The sequence below is a fragment of the Alnus glutinosa genome, chromosome 2 (genome assembly GCF_958979055.1).
Source record: "Alnus glutinosa chromosome 2, dhAlnGlut1.1, whole genome shotgun sequence".
NCBI lineage: Eukaryota > Viridiplantae > Streptophyta > Magnoliopsida > Fagales > Betulaceae > Alnus > Alnus glutinosa.
In genome coordinates, this window is record NC_084887.1 from 27,732,507 (window position 1) to 27,751,935 (window position 19,429).

General features: G+C 34.2%; 1 protein-coding gene and 1 long non-coding RNA gene across 2 annotated transcripts; one reads left to right on the forward strand and one right to left on the reverse strand.

Moving 5' to 3' along the window:
- LOC133861171 (uncharacterized) lies at nucleotides 1-861 on the reverse strand. The gene is made up of 2 exons (XR_009898967.1): nucleotides 519-861; nucleotides 1-344 (listed from the first exon to the last, which is right to left on the reverse strand). It is a non-coding gene; the product is annotated as an uncharacterized LOC133861171 (long non-coding RNA).
- A 13,043-nt stretch (nucleotides 862-13,904) lies between these two features.
- Nucleotides 13,905-18,140, forward strand: LOC133859168 (protein trichome birefringence-like 19). The gene is made up of 2 exons (XM_062294493.1): nucleotides 13,905-14,571; nucleotides 17,204-18,140. Exons 1-2 carry the CDS (start codon nucleotides 14,056-14,058, stop codon nucleotides 18,029-18,031), a joined length of 1,344 nt encoding a protein of 447 aa, XP_062150477.1. The 5' UTR covers nucleotides 13,905-14,055; the 3' UTR covers nucleotides 18,032-18,140.
- Nucleotides 18,141-19,429: the final 1,289 nt, after the last annotated feature.

A 19,429-nucleotide genomic window follows, 5' to 3' on the forward strand; every position in this document is an offset into this window, starting at 1 on the left:
AAAAAAGAAAAAGGAAAATCCGTACGTATACCATCTCGTATGGTTAACATATAAAAAAGAAAAAAAAGAAAAGAAGAGAATAATATGAGGAGGTTTGTTGTTATTGATGGATGAGAGAAACTGAGAAAGAGTGATCAGAAAGCAGGTAGAGTCCTGGTGTTGGGGGAATCAGCAATTTTGAGGGTCTCATTAATAAGCTTCTGAGCCTTCCTGCTTCTGATCTCAACTCTCATGCTGTCACTCTTTTCGATCTTATCGTAAGGCTTCTTCATCTTCAACGACTTTATTTTTGACTTCAAACTCACCATCAACCTTTCCAACCCCATCATCACCATCGCTAAACCCTGTATATACATATACAGATCGAGTACAGAAATTAAACCTCACACATTAAGCTCACAAGTTATAAAGAAACCAAAACTTAAAGATAACAGGAAGCGTAAATGCATGCATGCATGGGATATATATATATATATATATATATATATGATTATGTATATATGGCAAAGGAAGAAAACCTGCAATTATATATATATACTCTGAAAGAAAAAGAGCAACTTCCTTGGGTTGAGTGGCTAAGAAAGCCAATAGGCACAAGTGTTTAGAGTAGGAGAGGGAAGGAGGGGGGCCGGGAAAGTGAGAGAGATAATATGTATGAATGTTGAACAGGCAGACCACGCAATACTTAAGAGCTCAGCCCTTCACACTACTACTCCTTACCACAACTTACCTCCATTATCAATATTGTATTCCTTAATTGTCCTTGTCCCATATCCCTTTTTCTTTTTTCTTTTTTTTTAATAAACTACACCTCTATGTCCCTCAAACTTACCTTCAAACTACAATGTCCTCTTAACTTTAAAAAGCTTATAGTTGACCTATCAAATTAACTGCTTAATCTTTTCACTTAATTAGCGCTTACTGCATGTCTAAAAAAAAAAATAAAAAAATAAAAAATTAGTGCTTACCGGCCTTTAGAATTTTCTGTTAACTTAGACGGCAAACACATCACGTGACCGATACGTGGTGTAAAATGTATATTAGGTCCCCTATTATACATATGAAAAAACAATATTTACGATCTTAGATTTTTTTTTTTTTTTTTTTCCCTCTTGAAGGGGCATATGGTATTATGGTATATATATAATGAAAATACAAAATGAAATTATGTAAGAGAAAAAAAGGGAAAGTGTGAAGGTTAGTGTGGGAATTTAGTTGTGTGGATTTCAATGGAATAACACGTATATGCAGCGAGTGGTGGACCAAAGGCCATATGATATGATATATGTGGAAGAAAAGTAGAGTTTGGAGATTGATAGCAACGTATCCAAAAGTTAGTGGCTTTGTGGCCGGGCAAAGGAAGAGCTACAGCCACAATTATTTATCTCCTGCCACTTTCAACACTAGCCTTTTCCTAATTTCAAGCCACTTTTTGCCTTGCCTCTGTTTCTTTCCTCCCCCATCAATTGCTCACTTTTTTTTTTCTTTTTTTTTTTTTAATTAAATATGGGACAATGATTACAAGGGTGAATCTTTCACTTTAATTTTTTGGCTTAAGGACAATATCACGTTGCCTAACCATATCTAGTTACCACTTTTATTTTTTATTTTATTTTTTGTTTTTCCCTTTATTTCGCATGGACCAGTTAAGGTAATGTCTTTATAGGCTACCCCTAGAAATACAAGATACCTCTACCTAGGTTTCATTTCAAATACTCACAACCGACAAAAAGATTCAACCAGTATATATTGCCCAAAAGTGATTGGCCTTTGTTAAAAAATAATAATAAAAAATAAAATAAAATGAATGAGTATTGTTACATCAACCCGTATTACTCACATTTTTCGCACTTTCAACCAATAGCTTTCATCCCAATAAATGCCCCGGTCAATTTGGGCTTCTAGCCTTATCAATGAGGTTTATAACAAATTATAATGGGTCGGTTCTAGTGGTAAGAATCTTAATTAGTTTTATAATAACACCTCATTAAGGTTTAAAATTTGAATTTTTTTTGAGTGTAAACAATTTTTTAAGACCACGTTCAATGGTAAAGTTAAAGTCTTACCTGATCTGTGTTAAAGGAATGCTATGCACAAGTTTAAAATTTCTTGTCCAACAAAAATAGGTACGTACACAAAATGACCAACCATCGACACGGATCTAAGATATATATATAACGTACACTGATAGGACTTAGATACGTCTAGGGTTTCATTCCAAATACTGACAACCCACAAAAATATAAAAGGGTATTACTCATCTATGCTTTTTATGTCTTTTTCAAATTTGAGTACGAGATCATGGGCTACTAAACAACAAAATTTTCTTCCATAAAATCTTTGACGTGCGTGATCAAGGAGAAGAAGCTTTTTGCTAGCTAATGCTAATGCCCTATTAGGAGGAGAGAGAGAGATTTGGAAAATTCAAGAAATGGCAAAAAACCGTTTTCTAGACGGTTTCAAACGGTTCAAAAATGGCAAAAAACCGTTTGGAACAAAGTCTAGACGGTTTATTTTGGACGGTTTAAAACCGTCCGAAAATATAGGTCGAAAATTTGGATTATGAATGGTTTGGGCCAAACTGTCAAGAACACATTCTAGACAGTTTGGGACCAAACCATTCAGAATTATTATTATTATTTTTTTATTTTTTTTCCTGTCTCGATTTATTTATTTTTTCTTTATATATTAATATCATTAACTAATATTTCTTTTTTTCTTTAATTATTTATTTCTTCTCTAGATTTTTTTTTTCTATCTCGATTCGTTTTTGTCAACGGTGCCACCGGGTCGACGATGGAGAGGACGAAAATAGCGTTCCCACACTGAGCCTTCTGCACGACAGTCATTTTGTTTTGGTTGGTGCGATTTCGATGAGAAGGGAAAACATACCATCTTCTGTTATGATTGTGGTAACAGAGGAGAATAACACGCTCAAAACAGCAACTGGCCAATCAACAACCCAAAACACAATTAGTCAAGACACGGCCAAATTCCAGAGACTTCTTACACATATTCAACTATTTATCAACAATCAACCAAAAGCATCCGATCAACCACAAATCAACAAAATGACCCAAATCAATTTATTCGAAATTACCTATAGAAAAAGAGAGAGGAAGAGAGATTTGGCACCCACGCACACATGCTGGCGATAGAGAAAAAGAGAGGAAGAGAGAACCGGTCGAAATATGTGGTATTTTGGCCAGATCTCTCTCTGCATCCGGCCAGAGAGAGAGGCTGAGCATAGTTTTGGCCGGATCTGGCTAGAAACCTTGACCACCTTGCCAGATCCAGCCGGAAACTCACGCACACCGGAGTGGGTTTGACAAATACGGCACTCCATCTCCTGTCGTACGTCCTGATCCCGCCGTTTCGTCTAGATCCCGTCACCTGTCTTCAGTCACCGACAGGAGAGAGAAGAAGAAGAGAGAGAGAGTGGTTCATGGGAGAGTCGAGAGCCTTTTGTTTTTTTTGTTTTTTTTTTTAGGGTTAAATACACTTTTGGTCTCTGAATTTTGAAAACTTTATTTTTTAGTACATGAGTTTTAATTCGCATCACAGTTGGTACCTTCATTTTGGAAAAAGACCAAATTAGTACCTCAGTCTCAGTCAAGTTTTCCGTCCAAAAACTAACAACTCGCCAAGTGCCAACCCCTGAGGGTTGATTTAATATTTTTGTAATTAATTTTTAAAGATTTTATTTATTTATTTATTTTTTATTTTACTAAAACACGTGTCAACTCCCCCTTAGGGATTGACACATGGCAGACCGTTAGTTTTTAGACAGAAAACTTGACTGAGGTACTAATTTGGTCTTTTTTCAAAACGGATGTACCATCTGTGATGCAAATTGAAACTCAAATACTAAAATATAAAGTTTTCAAAACTCAGGGACCAGAAGTGTATTTAAACTTTTTTTTTTTTAAAAGAAGAGCCTTTTGTTTTAAAAAGAAGAAAACTGAAAAAAAAAAAAAAAAAAAAAAGAACTTTAAAATGCAGATGGTTTCATTGAAACCGTCTGTAAATTTATAGATGGTTTATTTAAACCATCTGAAAATTATTTTCCAGATGGTTTCATTAAAACCGTTTGGAAATTATTTTCTAGACGGTTTTATTAAAACCGTCGTAATTTTTTTTTTTTTTTTGTGGACAGTTTTCAAAAAATCGTCTGTAAAAATTTAATTCTAAACGGTTTTTAAAACCATCTAGAAAAATACTGTCAATAATTGGATTTTTTTTTGTAGTGTATGTGATCTCATCTATTACCCAATATTAAGTGTTTTATTGTACATCCAAAAATATTGTCATAGTTTGAGAAGGAGAAGGAGGAGGAGGAGTAGAAGAAGCAAAAGAAGAGAGAGAGAGAGAGAGAGAGAGAGAGAGAGAGAGAGAGAGAGAGAGAGAGAGAGAGAGAGAGAGAGAGAGAGAGAGAGAGAGAGAGATTTGATTATGTGATCTCATCTATTATCCAATATTAATTGTTGAGAATGAAAATCCATTAGACCCAAATTAACCATTTAAAAGATTAAAAGTAATCTCAACCTCTCACAACAAGATTCTCTTAATTAGAATAATAACCAATTATATATTAATATGCTTAAGAGTGATGGCATCTAAATAAACATATAGAAATTGATTTAATCATATGGTTTAATAATTATTTTTCTAGTTTTCCAATAAATTGAATAATGTTCTCATATCAAAATAAAAGTAGAGGTGTAAATCAGGCTGATAACTGGAAAACCGGCCAACTGGTTTGGTACCCCGTTGAAAATAATCGGTAATCGATTTATCGGAGCGATTACATGTTTTAGCAATTATATATATCCAGTTATAACTGGTAACTTGCAGGTATATATATATATTAAAATTTAAAAAATTAAAAGTGTGATAAAACTATAATTATAAATGTTCTATAAACCAATTAATATATTCTTTCAGATTTCCTTGTAGTCCTGTGGATGAACGAAAATATATATATCCTTGTGGATGAACAAATATTGCTCTGGATTACGAAACTCAGATTATGTTCTATAAATTAAACCAATACATCTTTTCAGACGAATTTCCTTGTGATTCTGTGGATGAACCAATTTCTCTCTCTCTCTCTCTCGTCAAAATACTCTAAAGACGTACGAAAGATTCAATTTGTAAATAATTTCTTTTTAGGAGTACTATCTTCTCCTTTATTAATGGGAAGAAATCCCACAACAGCCTGGCCCATGCATGCTAGATTAAATTCCTTCCTTTTTCGTGCCTGGTAATTGTTAGTATTGTTAATGTACTAAAAATTTAAAATCAAGCCCAAAAATTAAGTTTTTTTTTTTTTTTTTTTGAACAACCACAACAAAGTGCAACATATTGGCTTTCTTTTTTCTTTTTTGACATACATATATTGCAAGTAGCTAGATGAAGATGACAGGAATATATAAAATAAGTTAATTTAATACAGTATCTTATTTAAATGACCCCTGCTTCTCCCAAAAAAAAAAAAAAAAAAAGACACTTGCAAGTGATGCCAATTATAGCCTTGATATTTTGGGCACGTACAATGAAAGCCCCCGCAGGTTGAATTTTTACATGAAGCCAGCATCCAAAACCTCCCTTTCTTTCATTTATCATATGGACGAAAATTCACTTAAGTGTCTATACCCCAGTAGTACTCTTCAAACACTGAATCAAAGACATTTTCCGAGACTAACAATTATTAGGCATTAAGCGACTGCATGCCTATAGCTACCAACGGTACTACTGTCTCTGCAAACTCTGAAATATTAAAGAAAAGAAAATATGTAAGCTTTCATGTTGCTTAATTTCCAAGGTTTACAAGAGATTTCTTCCAAGAATTCATTGGAAAATTTGTAATGCAAGTAGATGTTTTACGCGTACAGTTAATATATTGTTCGAGTGTATATATATATATATATATATATATATATATATATATATATATATAGGTTCTGTACTGGCATTGGGGTTTTTCTTCTATTTGATTTCAAGTGATGGTAAGATTTCCAAGACTATTCAAGAAGGTTTTTTTTTATCGTACGTAGTTTTAAAAAAATATAAATGCTTTGTTGGTTTCAATAAATGCTGGTCCTCGTTTGAGGGTGGATTCATTGAATGAATATTACAAATCATGGTCAATGTTACAATGTACCAGTCATGCAGCAAGGGTACGTACTGGTGAGTAGAACGACTTTTCCAATCAAAATTCCAAGTAGTAAGTCTATCTTCTCAGGAATCTATATAAAAAAAGTCTATCTTCTCAGGAGTCTGAGACATATAAACAAATAAAGCCTTCTGTCTGCTGAGAGCACAACCTTCCCCTAGCCTCTTTATCCAATGGCAGTAGTTCTTAGATCATTTCATTTTCTGCTACTTGTCTATGTTTCCTATATATATTCCTTTGGCCCTAGCTTGCTCAAGATAAAAACGGCTTCATCTACAATGGCTTCCTCGATCAAGCCAATCTGGATCTCAATGGAATCGCAGATCGAAATCCACAGCAATGGTCTATTGCAGCTAACCAACCTTTCACGCCAAGAAGTTGGTCGTGCTTTCTATCACTTCCCAATGAAATTCAACACAACTAATTATATATATCTAAAGGCTAAAAAGTCTAAAAAAAGCCCCAAAAAATAAGTTAATTTTGTTTATGTTTTTGATTTTTATTCATAAAAACAATCTCTTAAATTTTGAAACTAGGTTAGGATTAGATTAATTTAGTCATAAATTTATTTTCAAAAATACAATTCTCTGTGAGATCGACCTCGCACTTGCAATCTATTAACTGTAAACGATTCGTGCACTTGTCAGTACATTTAAAATTCACACCACTTCTGTGAGAAAATAATGTTCTATATATAAAATAGTTAGTCTGAGTTTATACCTGGAGTATAGGCTTATTTATAGACAAAAAAGTAGAGCCAAACCTGAATTAGATTTCCTGCTCAGTCAAGACTCAAGAGGTCATTGACATTAGAAGTCATCAGGGTGGCCCAATCATGGGTCTCGCTCATTTGGGCCCTTATCATTCTTACTGTTACAACTAGTAACTAAAAATGGGCTCCTGATGGGCTGAAGTTGCCAATTTTTTTTTGGGCTCCTTCCGTCTGGTTGCTTGTATCTATTTTGGGAAAGCATGATGGGCCAATTCCAAACAGAGGAGAAGAAAAATAAAAAATAAAGATATCATGGCCGGCTAGCAAGTATATGCAATACTCATTTCATTGTCAAAGAAATCATACCATTTGCTGCTTTGCATTACAAAACATATAGGCCTTGGAAATTCTGGAATGGAATGAATTTCATATCAATAATTATTCTTTTATTTGGTAACTAGGGGTATTTCTAAGAATAACTATTCTCATGTGAATAACTATTCTCTTACCAAGATGAATAGATCGACAACATTTTTCAAAAAAATATTCTTATTTTTTCTTTTCATATATGTTTATTCAAAGTCTAAAAGTACTTTTGGTGGTGGGCAAGACCACCCCCAAGCGTTGTTGGGGGTAGTCGCACCACCCCCGGTTTGCTGTGGGTGGGGGTGGTTGGCCACCCTTTGAATTCTTATATATATATATATATATATATAGTATTAAAAAAAAATAATGTAGAATTTTTTTTTAATAATTTTTGGTTCAATTCCAATGAGAGCATATCATTGCATATGTATTGGTACCAAATTAAAAAATATGAAGTAATATATAGCTATTTATTTTTCAAATGAAATAGTCATTGCGCGTATTAAATGAGGCCATAGACTTGCCAACAATAATAAGAAAAAGAAGGTAGAGTGTTAGGTTAAAGACTCAAGACCAACTGATAGTGATTGTGCAATTTATGAAAACAAAAAATTCTCACCATGTAAACTATATATCCTCCGGTAGGAAGGCAAATGAGCATTCTTTCATGATTAAGAGGTCATTGACTTTGTTTTTAATGAAAATAAATTTAGATTCCTAAGTAACCTCAACCAAATAGTTAACCAAATATGTAAAGCGGTAAAAATAATTAACACAGATATTTGGTTACGAAGTGAAAATCTTTGTACCAAGAGAAAAAACCATTCCGAGGCAGCCAAACTCAAGAAATCAATTATCAAAAGAAATAGCTAATTACAAGAAGTTCGTACTTACAACCCTTTGCAGCAGTCACTCTCTTGAATTCTAACAAGGGCTTACTTGTTTGCCTTTCTAGCTCCCAGACCCTTGTCGAGAATTCTTCTATTGACTTCCTTAACTGGAGCTCATCTCCAGTTAGATTTCAACGGTTGAACAGTTACAACAATTACAAACAATACGTATAAACGTTTATGCCTAATAAACATTCTCTTAGTACAATGTAATATTCTACTAGAATTCTTAAAGAAATACAACCTATAAGTTCATTTAAATAGGTTTTGAAAACTCTAAAACAAGTCAGGAACGGATTTCTAGGCGGTGGTATCCAGACATGTCATCGCGTGTCTGGACATGTGAAAGAACACAAACTTACTGCCAATCATGTCCAGACATAGCGTCTGGATATCTTGAAGAAAATTCGGGAATTTAGGAACAAATAATTATGCAGAATATTTTCTAAATCACAACTCTCTCATTTTCTTGATAAATATTCCATAATATCTCCTTATTTTTCTTGATTAATATTCTGCAATACTCTTCTTATTTGGCTCTTTTATTTCTTGATTAATATTTTGCAATATTCTTTTCATTCTGCTCTTTCATTTCTTGAATAATATGTTGCAATATTTTTCTCACTTAACTCTTTCATTTATTGAATAAAACAAATAAGTTTTGACACCAAATTTGCCAATATTAAAAACCCAACATTTAAGATTGACAAAAAGATTAATTCGAACAAATACTGGCAAAAAGATTAATTATAGAAAATATGCACAAACTGAATGGCGAAAACTTTAATATGTAAATTGAGTCAACTCATATTTATAAGAACTGTGGCCGAATTATTTCCATTTCACTCGAAGTACGTGTATAAATTTTTAGGGAAGCTGTTATACGATTGATATACAATTGAGATAATTTGGCATTGAAAATCAGTCATTTGTTTTTACAAGTGTTTATCCACATTAATAAATTATATGACAGTCATATAACAGTCTAGTAAATAACATTTGGTACTCATATTTAGGAGTTAGCCTTTGCCGCTACTGGTGACAGTACACCACCAACCATTGACATTTTTTAAATATGTAAGTCAGTATATATCAGTGACAACTTAATATTTGAACTAAAATCTATACGCAATCAAGATAATTGTTCCAATCAAATTGATTCAAAATGATAGCACCTCACACCCGCTTAGGAGGAAAAAATATATTTAGTTAAAAAAAGAAGAATGTGATGGTCCTATCCTATAGTTATCTTGAATTAATTGAATATTAATATTGCAAAAGATACGTACACGTTAATTAATTAGAAACTGCCCATATATAAAAGGACAGTCTAACTAGCTAGCAAATGAAGTCGGCAGAATAAGATCGATCATGGTGGTTGTGAAGAATAGGAAGCCAATTATATATAATTTTTCAGATATGCATACTAAATAGTTGATTGTTATGTAATACCAGCTTATGACATAATATATATGTAGATAGACCATAGCTAGAGACAATTTTTTATTTTATTTTATTTTTTATTGTTATGCAATATACCAGCTTATGACATAATTTGGGTGCTATGCATTTCTATTTGATGGGAACATGATTGGTTGATTAAAGGCAGATGACATTGATGAGGTATGGGTATTACAGCTCACATGAATGTAATACTAATTATATAAGAGGCATCATTTAGACTGAATATTAATGTCTATGCTTTGAGAGTGTAAAAGATGTTGATAATTAAGGTGTATTAAGGAAAATCTTAGGAATACAAGTTTTAGAGGAAGTACGTACTTGATCAAATGTTTAACGCATCAATTGTGGTATGGGTGTGAATTATGTTTCCGGTCACGAAGAATTGATGACATTCACTTGGAAGATAGTGAAATAAAGTCACCTCTAATATGTTATTGGTGGGAGAGCATATACGTACTACTAAATGGTGCGATCATATATATAAGGTAGTGACAAAGTATGCACAAATATAGCCCGTCACAATTTGACGCCAATTTGTGGAGGCCCATAGATGAGAGTAATTGGCATAAAGAATTTTTTGGTACCAAAGTAATTATGGTCCACAAAGTTCATCACATGATGTTATAGTCTGATCAAGTGAGCGATAATAATGTGTATGTGATGATTACACCATAACAACGTGGCCATCCCCACACCCACATCTTATTAAGTCCACGAAATGTGACAACTTTCATGAAGGTTGTAAAGAGAAGAGGGGGAACTCTTCATGAAGAGTTGCATGGATGCCTATAAATAAGCTATGGGGGTAGAGAAGAATTCACTCGAATTTTTCTATCCCAAAATCTCTTTATTTTCCTCCTGAATTTCCATTCTAAGGGAGACAAATCCTTCCATTTCAAATTAAATTCAAGAAATAGCATATGCTGTAAAATATATTATAAAACCCATAAACGGAAACGTTCCATTTCAAATTGCTTGACTAAATCTTCTCTTATATATAATCAGATCTAGATTATAGGCTTAAAATTATTAACATTCAATGCTCGATCAATGTGGCAATAATTAATTTAATTAATTGGACTCCAGTCGTGTATATGAGCGTGACACATGGTCCATGGTGGACCATATTAGTTTGAAAACGACATGTAGCATTGAGTCGAAAACCAAATGTAAAGTCCAACCATTAATTATTGGCAAACTTTTCTAGAAAAACCACCCACGTACATCAGCAAATTTTGGCTACTTGTGACTTTATAGCCCCAGTACCTAATACATGGGACCTGTCACCTAACGAACTAATAATTGGACTATTAGTACTATTTTAATTTGCCAATTTTAATTTTAATTTTTTTTTAAAAAAAATTGCAGGTCATCAGGCATATAGTTCATAGTTAGAGGCTAGGAAAAGTATTGATAAGTTGAGCTGTCCAAAAAAAGACTTTTTCTTTGGCGTAAACCTTTTAGCAGGCTTCCTAGCCTCGACTTGGTAAATATCCTACTTCGAATGTCTTTATGCATTGCATTTTTATTTGATCTACTGATCTCTCTTTGCTTGACTTTTTCTTTCTTCTTCTTCTTCTTCTTCTTTTTTGTTTTTTTTTTTTTAATTTTTATTTTTAATCATGAATGCAAAATTTATCAATCAACAAACGCAATGAGTAGAAGCTGCTAAGAATACAAATAAAACACCAGGTATCAAACACCAGAGACAATCTACTAGCACAAACTAGCCACTAATTAATAAAGACAGCAAACAAACTCAGAGAAAGAAAAGACGAATATGAGGGCCAATAATGGCAAAATACACGAGTTTGGATATTGAGATAAATCATGATTCATTCCGGTTTACATGTGGCTCTATATATGGGTGACCTTAAGCGAAGAGGAAGAGAGTTTGAAGTACTGCACATATGCGATTCTGTAGGAGGCAGACTCTTTAAAAAATAAGTAATTTAGTGTCATCCGAGCAAGAATTCCTGGAAGTTTAGCTTGATTTTCGATCAAGCAAGACTACAACAAGATTTTCATTTGACCTTTGCTCGACAGTTGCGAAAGCGAGATGTTTAGAGATGGTAGACAGAAAGTTCACTCGAGTGAAGTTGTGATTGTTTTAAAAAAAAATACTATTTTGTAATTTTGCTTTCAAGGTTGAAATTCTAGTACTATTTAAATTTACTAAGGCTGGCTTGGCCACCCATGTTGCTATTGTTCAGTTTTTGGCAACAAAAAAACTATATTCTTGAGAGAGAGTTTTCCATTATTTCTATTATTCTTACAATTTTTTAGGTTTTATAGAAAAGTTCTGAGTTTATGTTTGTAAAGATCTTACTTCTCACACACCACTCTATATATATCAAATCATGTGACAAGTATATATATATGAAGAGAGAGAGGAAGTTGTGGCTGCTTTAAAAAAAAAAAACTATTTTGTATTTTGCTTTTAGGGTTGAAATCTTAATACTATTTAAATTTAATAAGGGTGGCCGGCTTGGCCACCTGTCTGTTACTATTGTTTAATTTTTGTCAATTAAAAAAAAAATTATTCATGAGAAAAAAGTTTTTCATTATTTTTTATAATTCTTAAAATGTCTTAATTAAATTTTATAGAAGAATTTTGAGTTTTGTGTTTGTAGAGATCTTGCTTCTCAGACACCACGCTACATCAAATAATAATGTGAGAAGATAATATATATATATATATATGGAAAAAGTTCTCTGCACAACAGGTTGTGCACAACCACTCACATTGGTGGGACTCTTAACCTGTTGTGTAGGGATCAATCTCCTGTATATATATATATATAGAGAGAGAGAGAGTGACTACTAATAATACAAATAATTGAAAATAACAACCAAAAAAAAAAAAAAGAAAGAAGAAAAATGAAAGAAATACCAAAATATTCATCCATTTAAAGAAAAAAAAAGAAATGCCAAAAAAAAACCCACGCTCCATGGTAATAAATTGATGTCACTTTTGAAACACCTACCTCGATCTATCTAGCTATAGCTCAGGCCAGTGACCAACTGCTGGGATTAATTACTTTGTTAGACTGATCTAGCTAGGCTCAATATATATATATATATATATATATATATGTACCACATTGGTAATAAAGAAAAGGGATAATTGCACCGGAGGTCCCTGTGGTATACCATAATTATTTTTCACTCCCTATGGTTTAAAAAGTTCACTGGAGGTCCTCGTGATATGCAATAATTACAAATCGATCCCTGGCGTCAAATTCTGTTAAAATTTTTAACAGATTCCGTCAAATGCCACGTCAGCGCCACGTGTCGCCAATAAGATGGCGACACGTGTCTATCGTAATAAAAAATATAAATTTATTAAAAAATAAATAAAAATACTTATTTTTTTATAAAAAAAATTCAAAAAAAAAAACAAAAAAAAAAAAAAGCTGAAGGGGTGGCCCAGCCACCCCTTTGGGGGTGGCCTGGCCGCCCCCAGCCACTGGGGGTGGCCGCGCGCCACCCCCAGTGGATGCAGGGGGTGGCGCGCGGCCACCCCCAGTGGCCGGGGGTGGCCGCGCACCACCGCCGGCGGCCTCTGGGGGTGGCGCGCGGCCACCCCCATGGGCTGTTGGTGGCCTGGCCACCCCCACCCCTTTCCCATTTTTGTTTTTTTGTTTTTTTTTTTGTTTTTTGTTTTTTTTTAAAAAAAAATAAGTATTTTTTATTTATTTTTTAATAAATTTATATTATTTTATTAAAATTAGACATGTCAGCGCCACGTGTCACCAATAAGATGACGACACGTGGCGCTGACGTGGCATTTGACGGAATCTGTTAAAAATTTTAACAGAATTTGACGCCAGGGATCGATTTGTAATTATTGCATATCACGAGGACCTCCAGTGAACTTTTTAAACCATAGGGAGTGAAAAATAATTATGGTATACCACAGGGACCTCCGGTGCAATTATCCCTAAAGAAAAAGATACAAACCACAAGCATCGATCTGGCCATGGTTTACTGAGTACTGTAGCATAATTTGTGAAACTTTATGATATGAAATGGGATCTGATTTATCTCCAATTTTTTTTTTCTTTCTTTTGTCAGAATCCACGACAGATAAACATGAAAACTGAACTAACAGCCAACCAAATTTCATTTTTTAAGCTACTTATAAAATTCAACTGGGTTGTCCAAGATGCTTCAGCCTGATCGAGTTTGTTTTTTGAAACCCCCCACCCCAGCAAAAAAAAAAAAATCAGTTACTAAATTACGGTCATTTTCTATATATATAAGTGTCTCGGAAATCCACAGGAATTCTCACTAGAAAATGGGTTATATATATAGGGCAGCGCTACGTAAATCAAAGCAGCGAAACCATATAATGTCCAACCACCATATTATTGTTTGAATTCTCCACACCCTTATATCTGACCAACTCTCTTTCTCAAGGCCAGCAACTCTGTTTCTCTCCACGAATGAAGCTCCAATCCATTGAGCTTCCCTTGGGGAAAAACCAGTCACTACAGAAGTCCCCAAAGATAGTTCTACTTGTAATATTTACCCTAGTTTTTCTCGCAGTCGTCCCCTATTACCCTTTGACAAGGTACCCTCCATATCTTCATGATCTCAACGATGCTTCAAAACCACCCTCTTCATCGTCATCGTCATCATATGATTCTAAGGATGACATATTAGTGAGCACACCGTCCAGTGACAAGTGTGACATATTTTCTGGAGAATGGATTCCGAATCCGCATGCTCCATACTACCAAAACACGACGTGTTGGGCAATACATGAGCATCAAAATTGCATGAAATATGGGAGACCGGATTCTGATTTCATGAAGTGGAGGTGGAAACCATCTGGGTGTGACCTACCTGTTTTCAACCCTGCACAATTCCTAGAACTCGTCAGAGGGAAGTCATTGGCCTTTGTTGGAGACTCTGTTGGAAGAAACCAAATGCAATCCTTGATCTGCCTCCTCTCTAGGGTAAGCCCCCCTCTAGCATCAATTTTTTGAGCATCAATTTTTTGTTAGCAAAAAATTAAACTAACATGATTTTATATATATATATGATGCTTGATGCATGTTTTATAGTAATATTATACTCTTCACACTCATATATATTACTCATTTGACACCGACCGACGTGATGTGTTTTAAATAACGTTCCATGCATGACAATCACTTAAAAAGAAAAAAATGAGAAGTCAGTTAAAATACGCTCACATCAACTAGTATAAAATGAACAAATGTGATAAATAAGTGTGAAAAGTAGCATTGAACTCCATATACTAATGCATGACATTCTATTTTGAGCAAATACTGTTTCCCTTTGCATGTTTGCCTTGGCTTAGATTTCCGGGTAAATGCTATTATGATCCAACAAGCTTTAAAGTTTTCGATTTGATTTTTGTTATTGATTTATTTGATCCTAATCAATCGATCGATCTCCTACTCAAAAGTAGTTTTATTAAAGTGTCCAATGAGTTCTGATTAGGTTAAAGGTTGGTTGACCTAAGCCATCGTGTTTTTCAAGGATTAGGTAAAATGACAGTACAATAATTATAATGGGAGTAGCATGGCATGGCATGGCATGGAATCTTTGCCGGCCACCGCATTTCTTGGTGCCAACGAGTAATATATATCTTCTTAAACTTCACATCAAACAAACTATGTACGGCAATGAAACATGTAAAAAAAAAACATGTAATTGTTTTGTTCGGCTCCTTCTCTCTCTCTCTCTCTCTCTCTCTCACACACACACACACACACATGTACACCATGTGAAAGGTTAATATATGGCACGTGACATTATCAGCTCCATGTGCCTTATTAGAATCTTATCAGTACATGCATGTATTATTATTATTAAACTAATTGACCCTCCCTCCTAAGAACGTACGGTAAAATAACCACATACTAAAGGAAAGTTTAAGAAAATAGCAGAAGAAATCGAAGTTCAAGTTGAGGTTACTTTCGAAAAGTAAGACAGTACTCTTACTAATTTTTATGCTTTTTGAAGATTTATTTCAGAAAATTATTTGGAAAACCAGTAAAAGTTGGCAAATACTTGCATATATGGTATAATTTGATATACAAAGATATCTTTGCACCAAATCCTATACATGGCATAAATTGATCTGCTGTAAGAAAAGCTTAATTAGGTAATACTTCGTAGTGGTGGAAATGCCCCAAATAAATTGGATGTTTCTACCCTAGCTTCCAATTGCCATAAATAGAAACCAAAAAACCCTAACGATCGAAATGTGTCTATCATTAATTGAACATGAGAATTTGTTTTCTATGAAAGAAAAGAGATAGAGTTTAAAAACCCCAATAATAGTCGTAATATATAAATGGTTTAAAAGATATCATGATAGCATGCATAATTATCATCTAGCGTGTAGCAAAGATACAAACATAAATATATATTAATTAATCAATTATTGAAATGGTCTAACCTACCAAAATACAAATTGTTGAAAGCTCTCTCTCTCTCTCTCTCTCTCTCTCTCTCTCTCTCTCTCAGAGAATCAAAATAGAAAATTAATATATTGCCAGCTGAGTTTAGCTTATGCTCATGACATTGTCTTGTGACATTCCAACTGATTTTCATTAATTGTTTTGTTCCTTAATTAATTGACTTATATTTTCATGGTGGCTCACTGTTCTGGTTTGTTAATAAATTTGTAATTGTTCGTACTATCTGAACAATTGTCCTCTATCCGGATCTGGGGTGTAAAAAAGTATTATTACTATATTTTGTAGCATGTAGATTTGTCACATGAAACTGCCCGCTGAACATGAACACCGCTTGCTGGCTATCTTATAATAACTTAGCATGAGCTGGACCCTTCAAGTATATATGTACCTAACATGCACGCTCACATTCAATTAATACATTACCTATTATACCTCTCCTCTCTTGTTTTTTTCTTTGCCTTTTAATTGGGTCACACAATAGCATACTAGAGGACAATGATCCTCTCCATTTAAAGTGAACATGAACATTTCATAATTAATATTTTATTTTGTTGTACTTAACAGCGCACGTGATGTCACATCATTTAAAATTTTTAAATGGCATGTCACACATCTTCACCTTGTGATATCATGTGCACTATTAAATTTGTAAAATAAAATCTTAACCATAAAATAACTCTTCTTCATTTCATCAAGTATGGAGACGATCCGGCCTATTATATTCCCTTGCGAGCATACAAGGATGACTATAACTAGATGAGTTAATCCATATATAAAAAATAGTCTTACCAATATATAAATGGACATGCCATGTTCATTGATTAAAATAAAAATCAAATCTATAAAATTGTCATGTTCTCGAGTACGTACGTGAGAAACAAATGCTTTTTTAATAGTTATATTAGAAAAGTCATTAGCTTCTTATGTATGAAGGGATACATGACATATCTGTTTGGTAAGTACCCATCAAAAATTGAAGGATCATGAAGCTTCAGTGCTTTTGGACTCCCCGAAATTGAATCATTCAAATTATGAATTTTTAATAAATTTGTTTAGGCATATAGGTCAGTCTCATCTAGCTAGTTTTGATCAAATTTCTTAGGATTGAATTCCTTTTTCTTTCTTGTATCTTCAGGTAGAATATCCTATAATTGTTTCACACTCACCGGATGAAAAGTTCATACGTTGGAAATACACAAGCTACAACTTCACCGTGGCCGCTTTTTGGACACCCCATTTGGTGAAAAGCAAAGCAGCAGACAGTACTGATGGTCCAACCCACAGCGGCCTCTTCAATGTCTACCTTGATGAGTTTGACGAGAAATGGACAACCCAAGTCGAAGAATTTGACTACTTGATCATCTCCGCAGGCCATTGGTTCTTCCGGCCCATGGTATTCTACGAAAACAGCAAAATAGTTGGCTGCCATTATTGTCTCCTAGACAATGTCACCGACCTAACAATGTACTACGGCTACAGAAAGGCCTTTCGGACAGCCTTCAAAGCTATTAATAGCTTAGAGAAGTACAAGGGCATAACATTCCTAAGGACTTTTGCACCGTCACATTTTGAAGGCGGGGAGTGGAACGAAGGTGGGAATTGTGAGAGAACGAGGCCGTTTAGGAGCAATGAGACAAAACTGGAGGGTCAAAATTTAGAGTTGTACATGGCCCAAGTGGAGGAATTCAGGAAGGCAGAAAAGGAAGGGAAAAAGAGAGGTTTGAGATATAGGTTACTTGATACAACAGGGGCAATGTTATTGAGGCCAGATGGTCACCCTAGTAGATATGGGCATAGGGCAGATGAAAAGGTGACATTGTACAATGACTGTGTGCATTGGTGCTTGCCAGGGCCCATAGACATTTGGAGCGACTTCCTGCTGGAGATGCTCAAGAGGGAGGGTGTGAGGTCGCATGAGGAGAAGCTTCAATATTCAAGGGACAGAAAATTGCAAGTCAGATAGAATTTATTACTCTATGTTTCTTTAATATATTTCTAGCTGTACGTTGTCATTTAGAGTTGTGTTTTGGTGTCTCAAATTTGTTTAATATTATGCATATGGTGAGTGAAAATGAAGAAGAATTTTAATAATTAAATAAAAGATGGTAATTAATTGGAGCACAAGAGGTTAGGATCAACGTACGAAAATTAAAGAGTATAATCCTGTAATAATTGTGAAAATAAACATTGGTTAATTATATATAGCTAGCTAGCTTCTGTGGATGATAAGAGTACTGCGCGCATAAGCAACCACTTTATTATCTGGTGATACTTTTGCTAAATAGTAAAAGGTTAATTGAATTCGGCCCCTTAATTATTTACAGGAAATTAAATATTCTTCTATTTTTGTTTTCCCGATGATGCATGTAGGACGAGTTCGGCACTCCGCTAGTCCCCTACCCAAGAGGACCGCTCGAGGGTACGTTGGTCAGGCAAAATCGACCATCGCTCGAGCGGTGATCCACTGGAGGGGCATAGAACCCTCCACTTGAGCCGCGCTTGAGGTAGGGCTCTAGTAGCTAGAGCTATTGGTTGTAGATCGACTAATTTTGACGATTTTCCAACTTAGACAACAAATTAAATCAACTCAATTTATTTTGATTGGATCTTTGATTTTAGTTTATTTTGGTATTGACTTTCCATATATATTTCTCATAGATTTTCAATTTTTGATTTTTAAGAAATTGCCCATGTTTAGAATGATCGATCGTAGCAATTAGTTTCTTTAAGCCTTGTATTTATTATTATAAAAGGCTAGAGTACTGTTGAATGTATGGAAGAGGCCTGGCACAGTTGAATAATGAATTTTGAAAATTATTAAAATTTTGAGTTTCTTTTTTGGATTAATACACTAGCTACCATACCAAAAAGAAAACCCACGAGCCGGATTTTGGAGAGGCATAATCGATTTGATTTTGGTATATTATAATACAATATATCACCGGCCGGCCAGTACGTCGTTTCTTCAGAGTAAAGCTACGTCTGGCCGGGCCTACAGCACTATATATTGTAGCCCACGTTATATATATATCCTAAAACTTTCATGAAATAGCTAGCAACCTGACTAATTATTGTTACAATGATTTTAATTGAGTACTGTTAGGATGGGGACCAAGATTTCTGGATTGAGCGTCTTATATACGTCCTTTTTCCCCCTCTTGAATATTTCTCATCATTGTTCTAACTTAGAATTTTTGTTTTTTTGGCTATTTATTTATGTTGAAACTTTTTCGCAATAGTTGAAGTCATGTAATCACTTGGCGACTTCTTGACGTTTAAGTCAGAATGATATTAGCGAAAGCTAAATTCATTGGGAAGGACATTTTAAATTTACTCTTTCATATCAATTTTAAATTTTTAA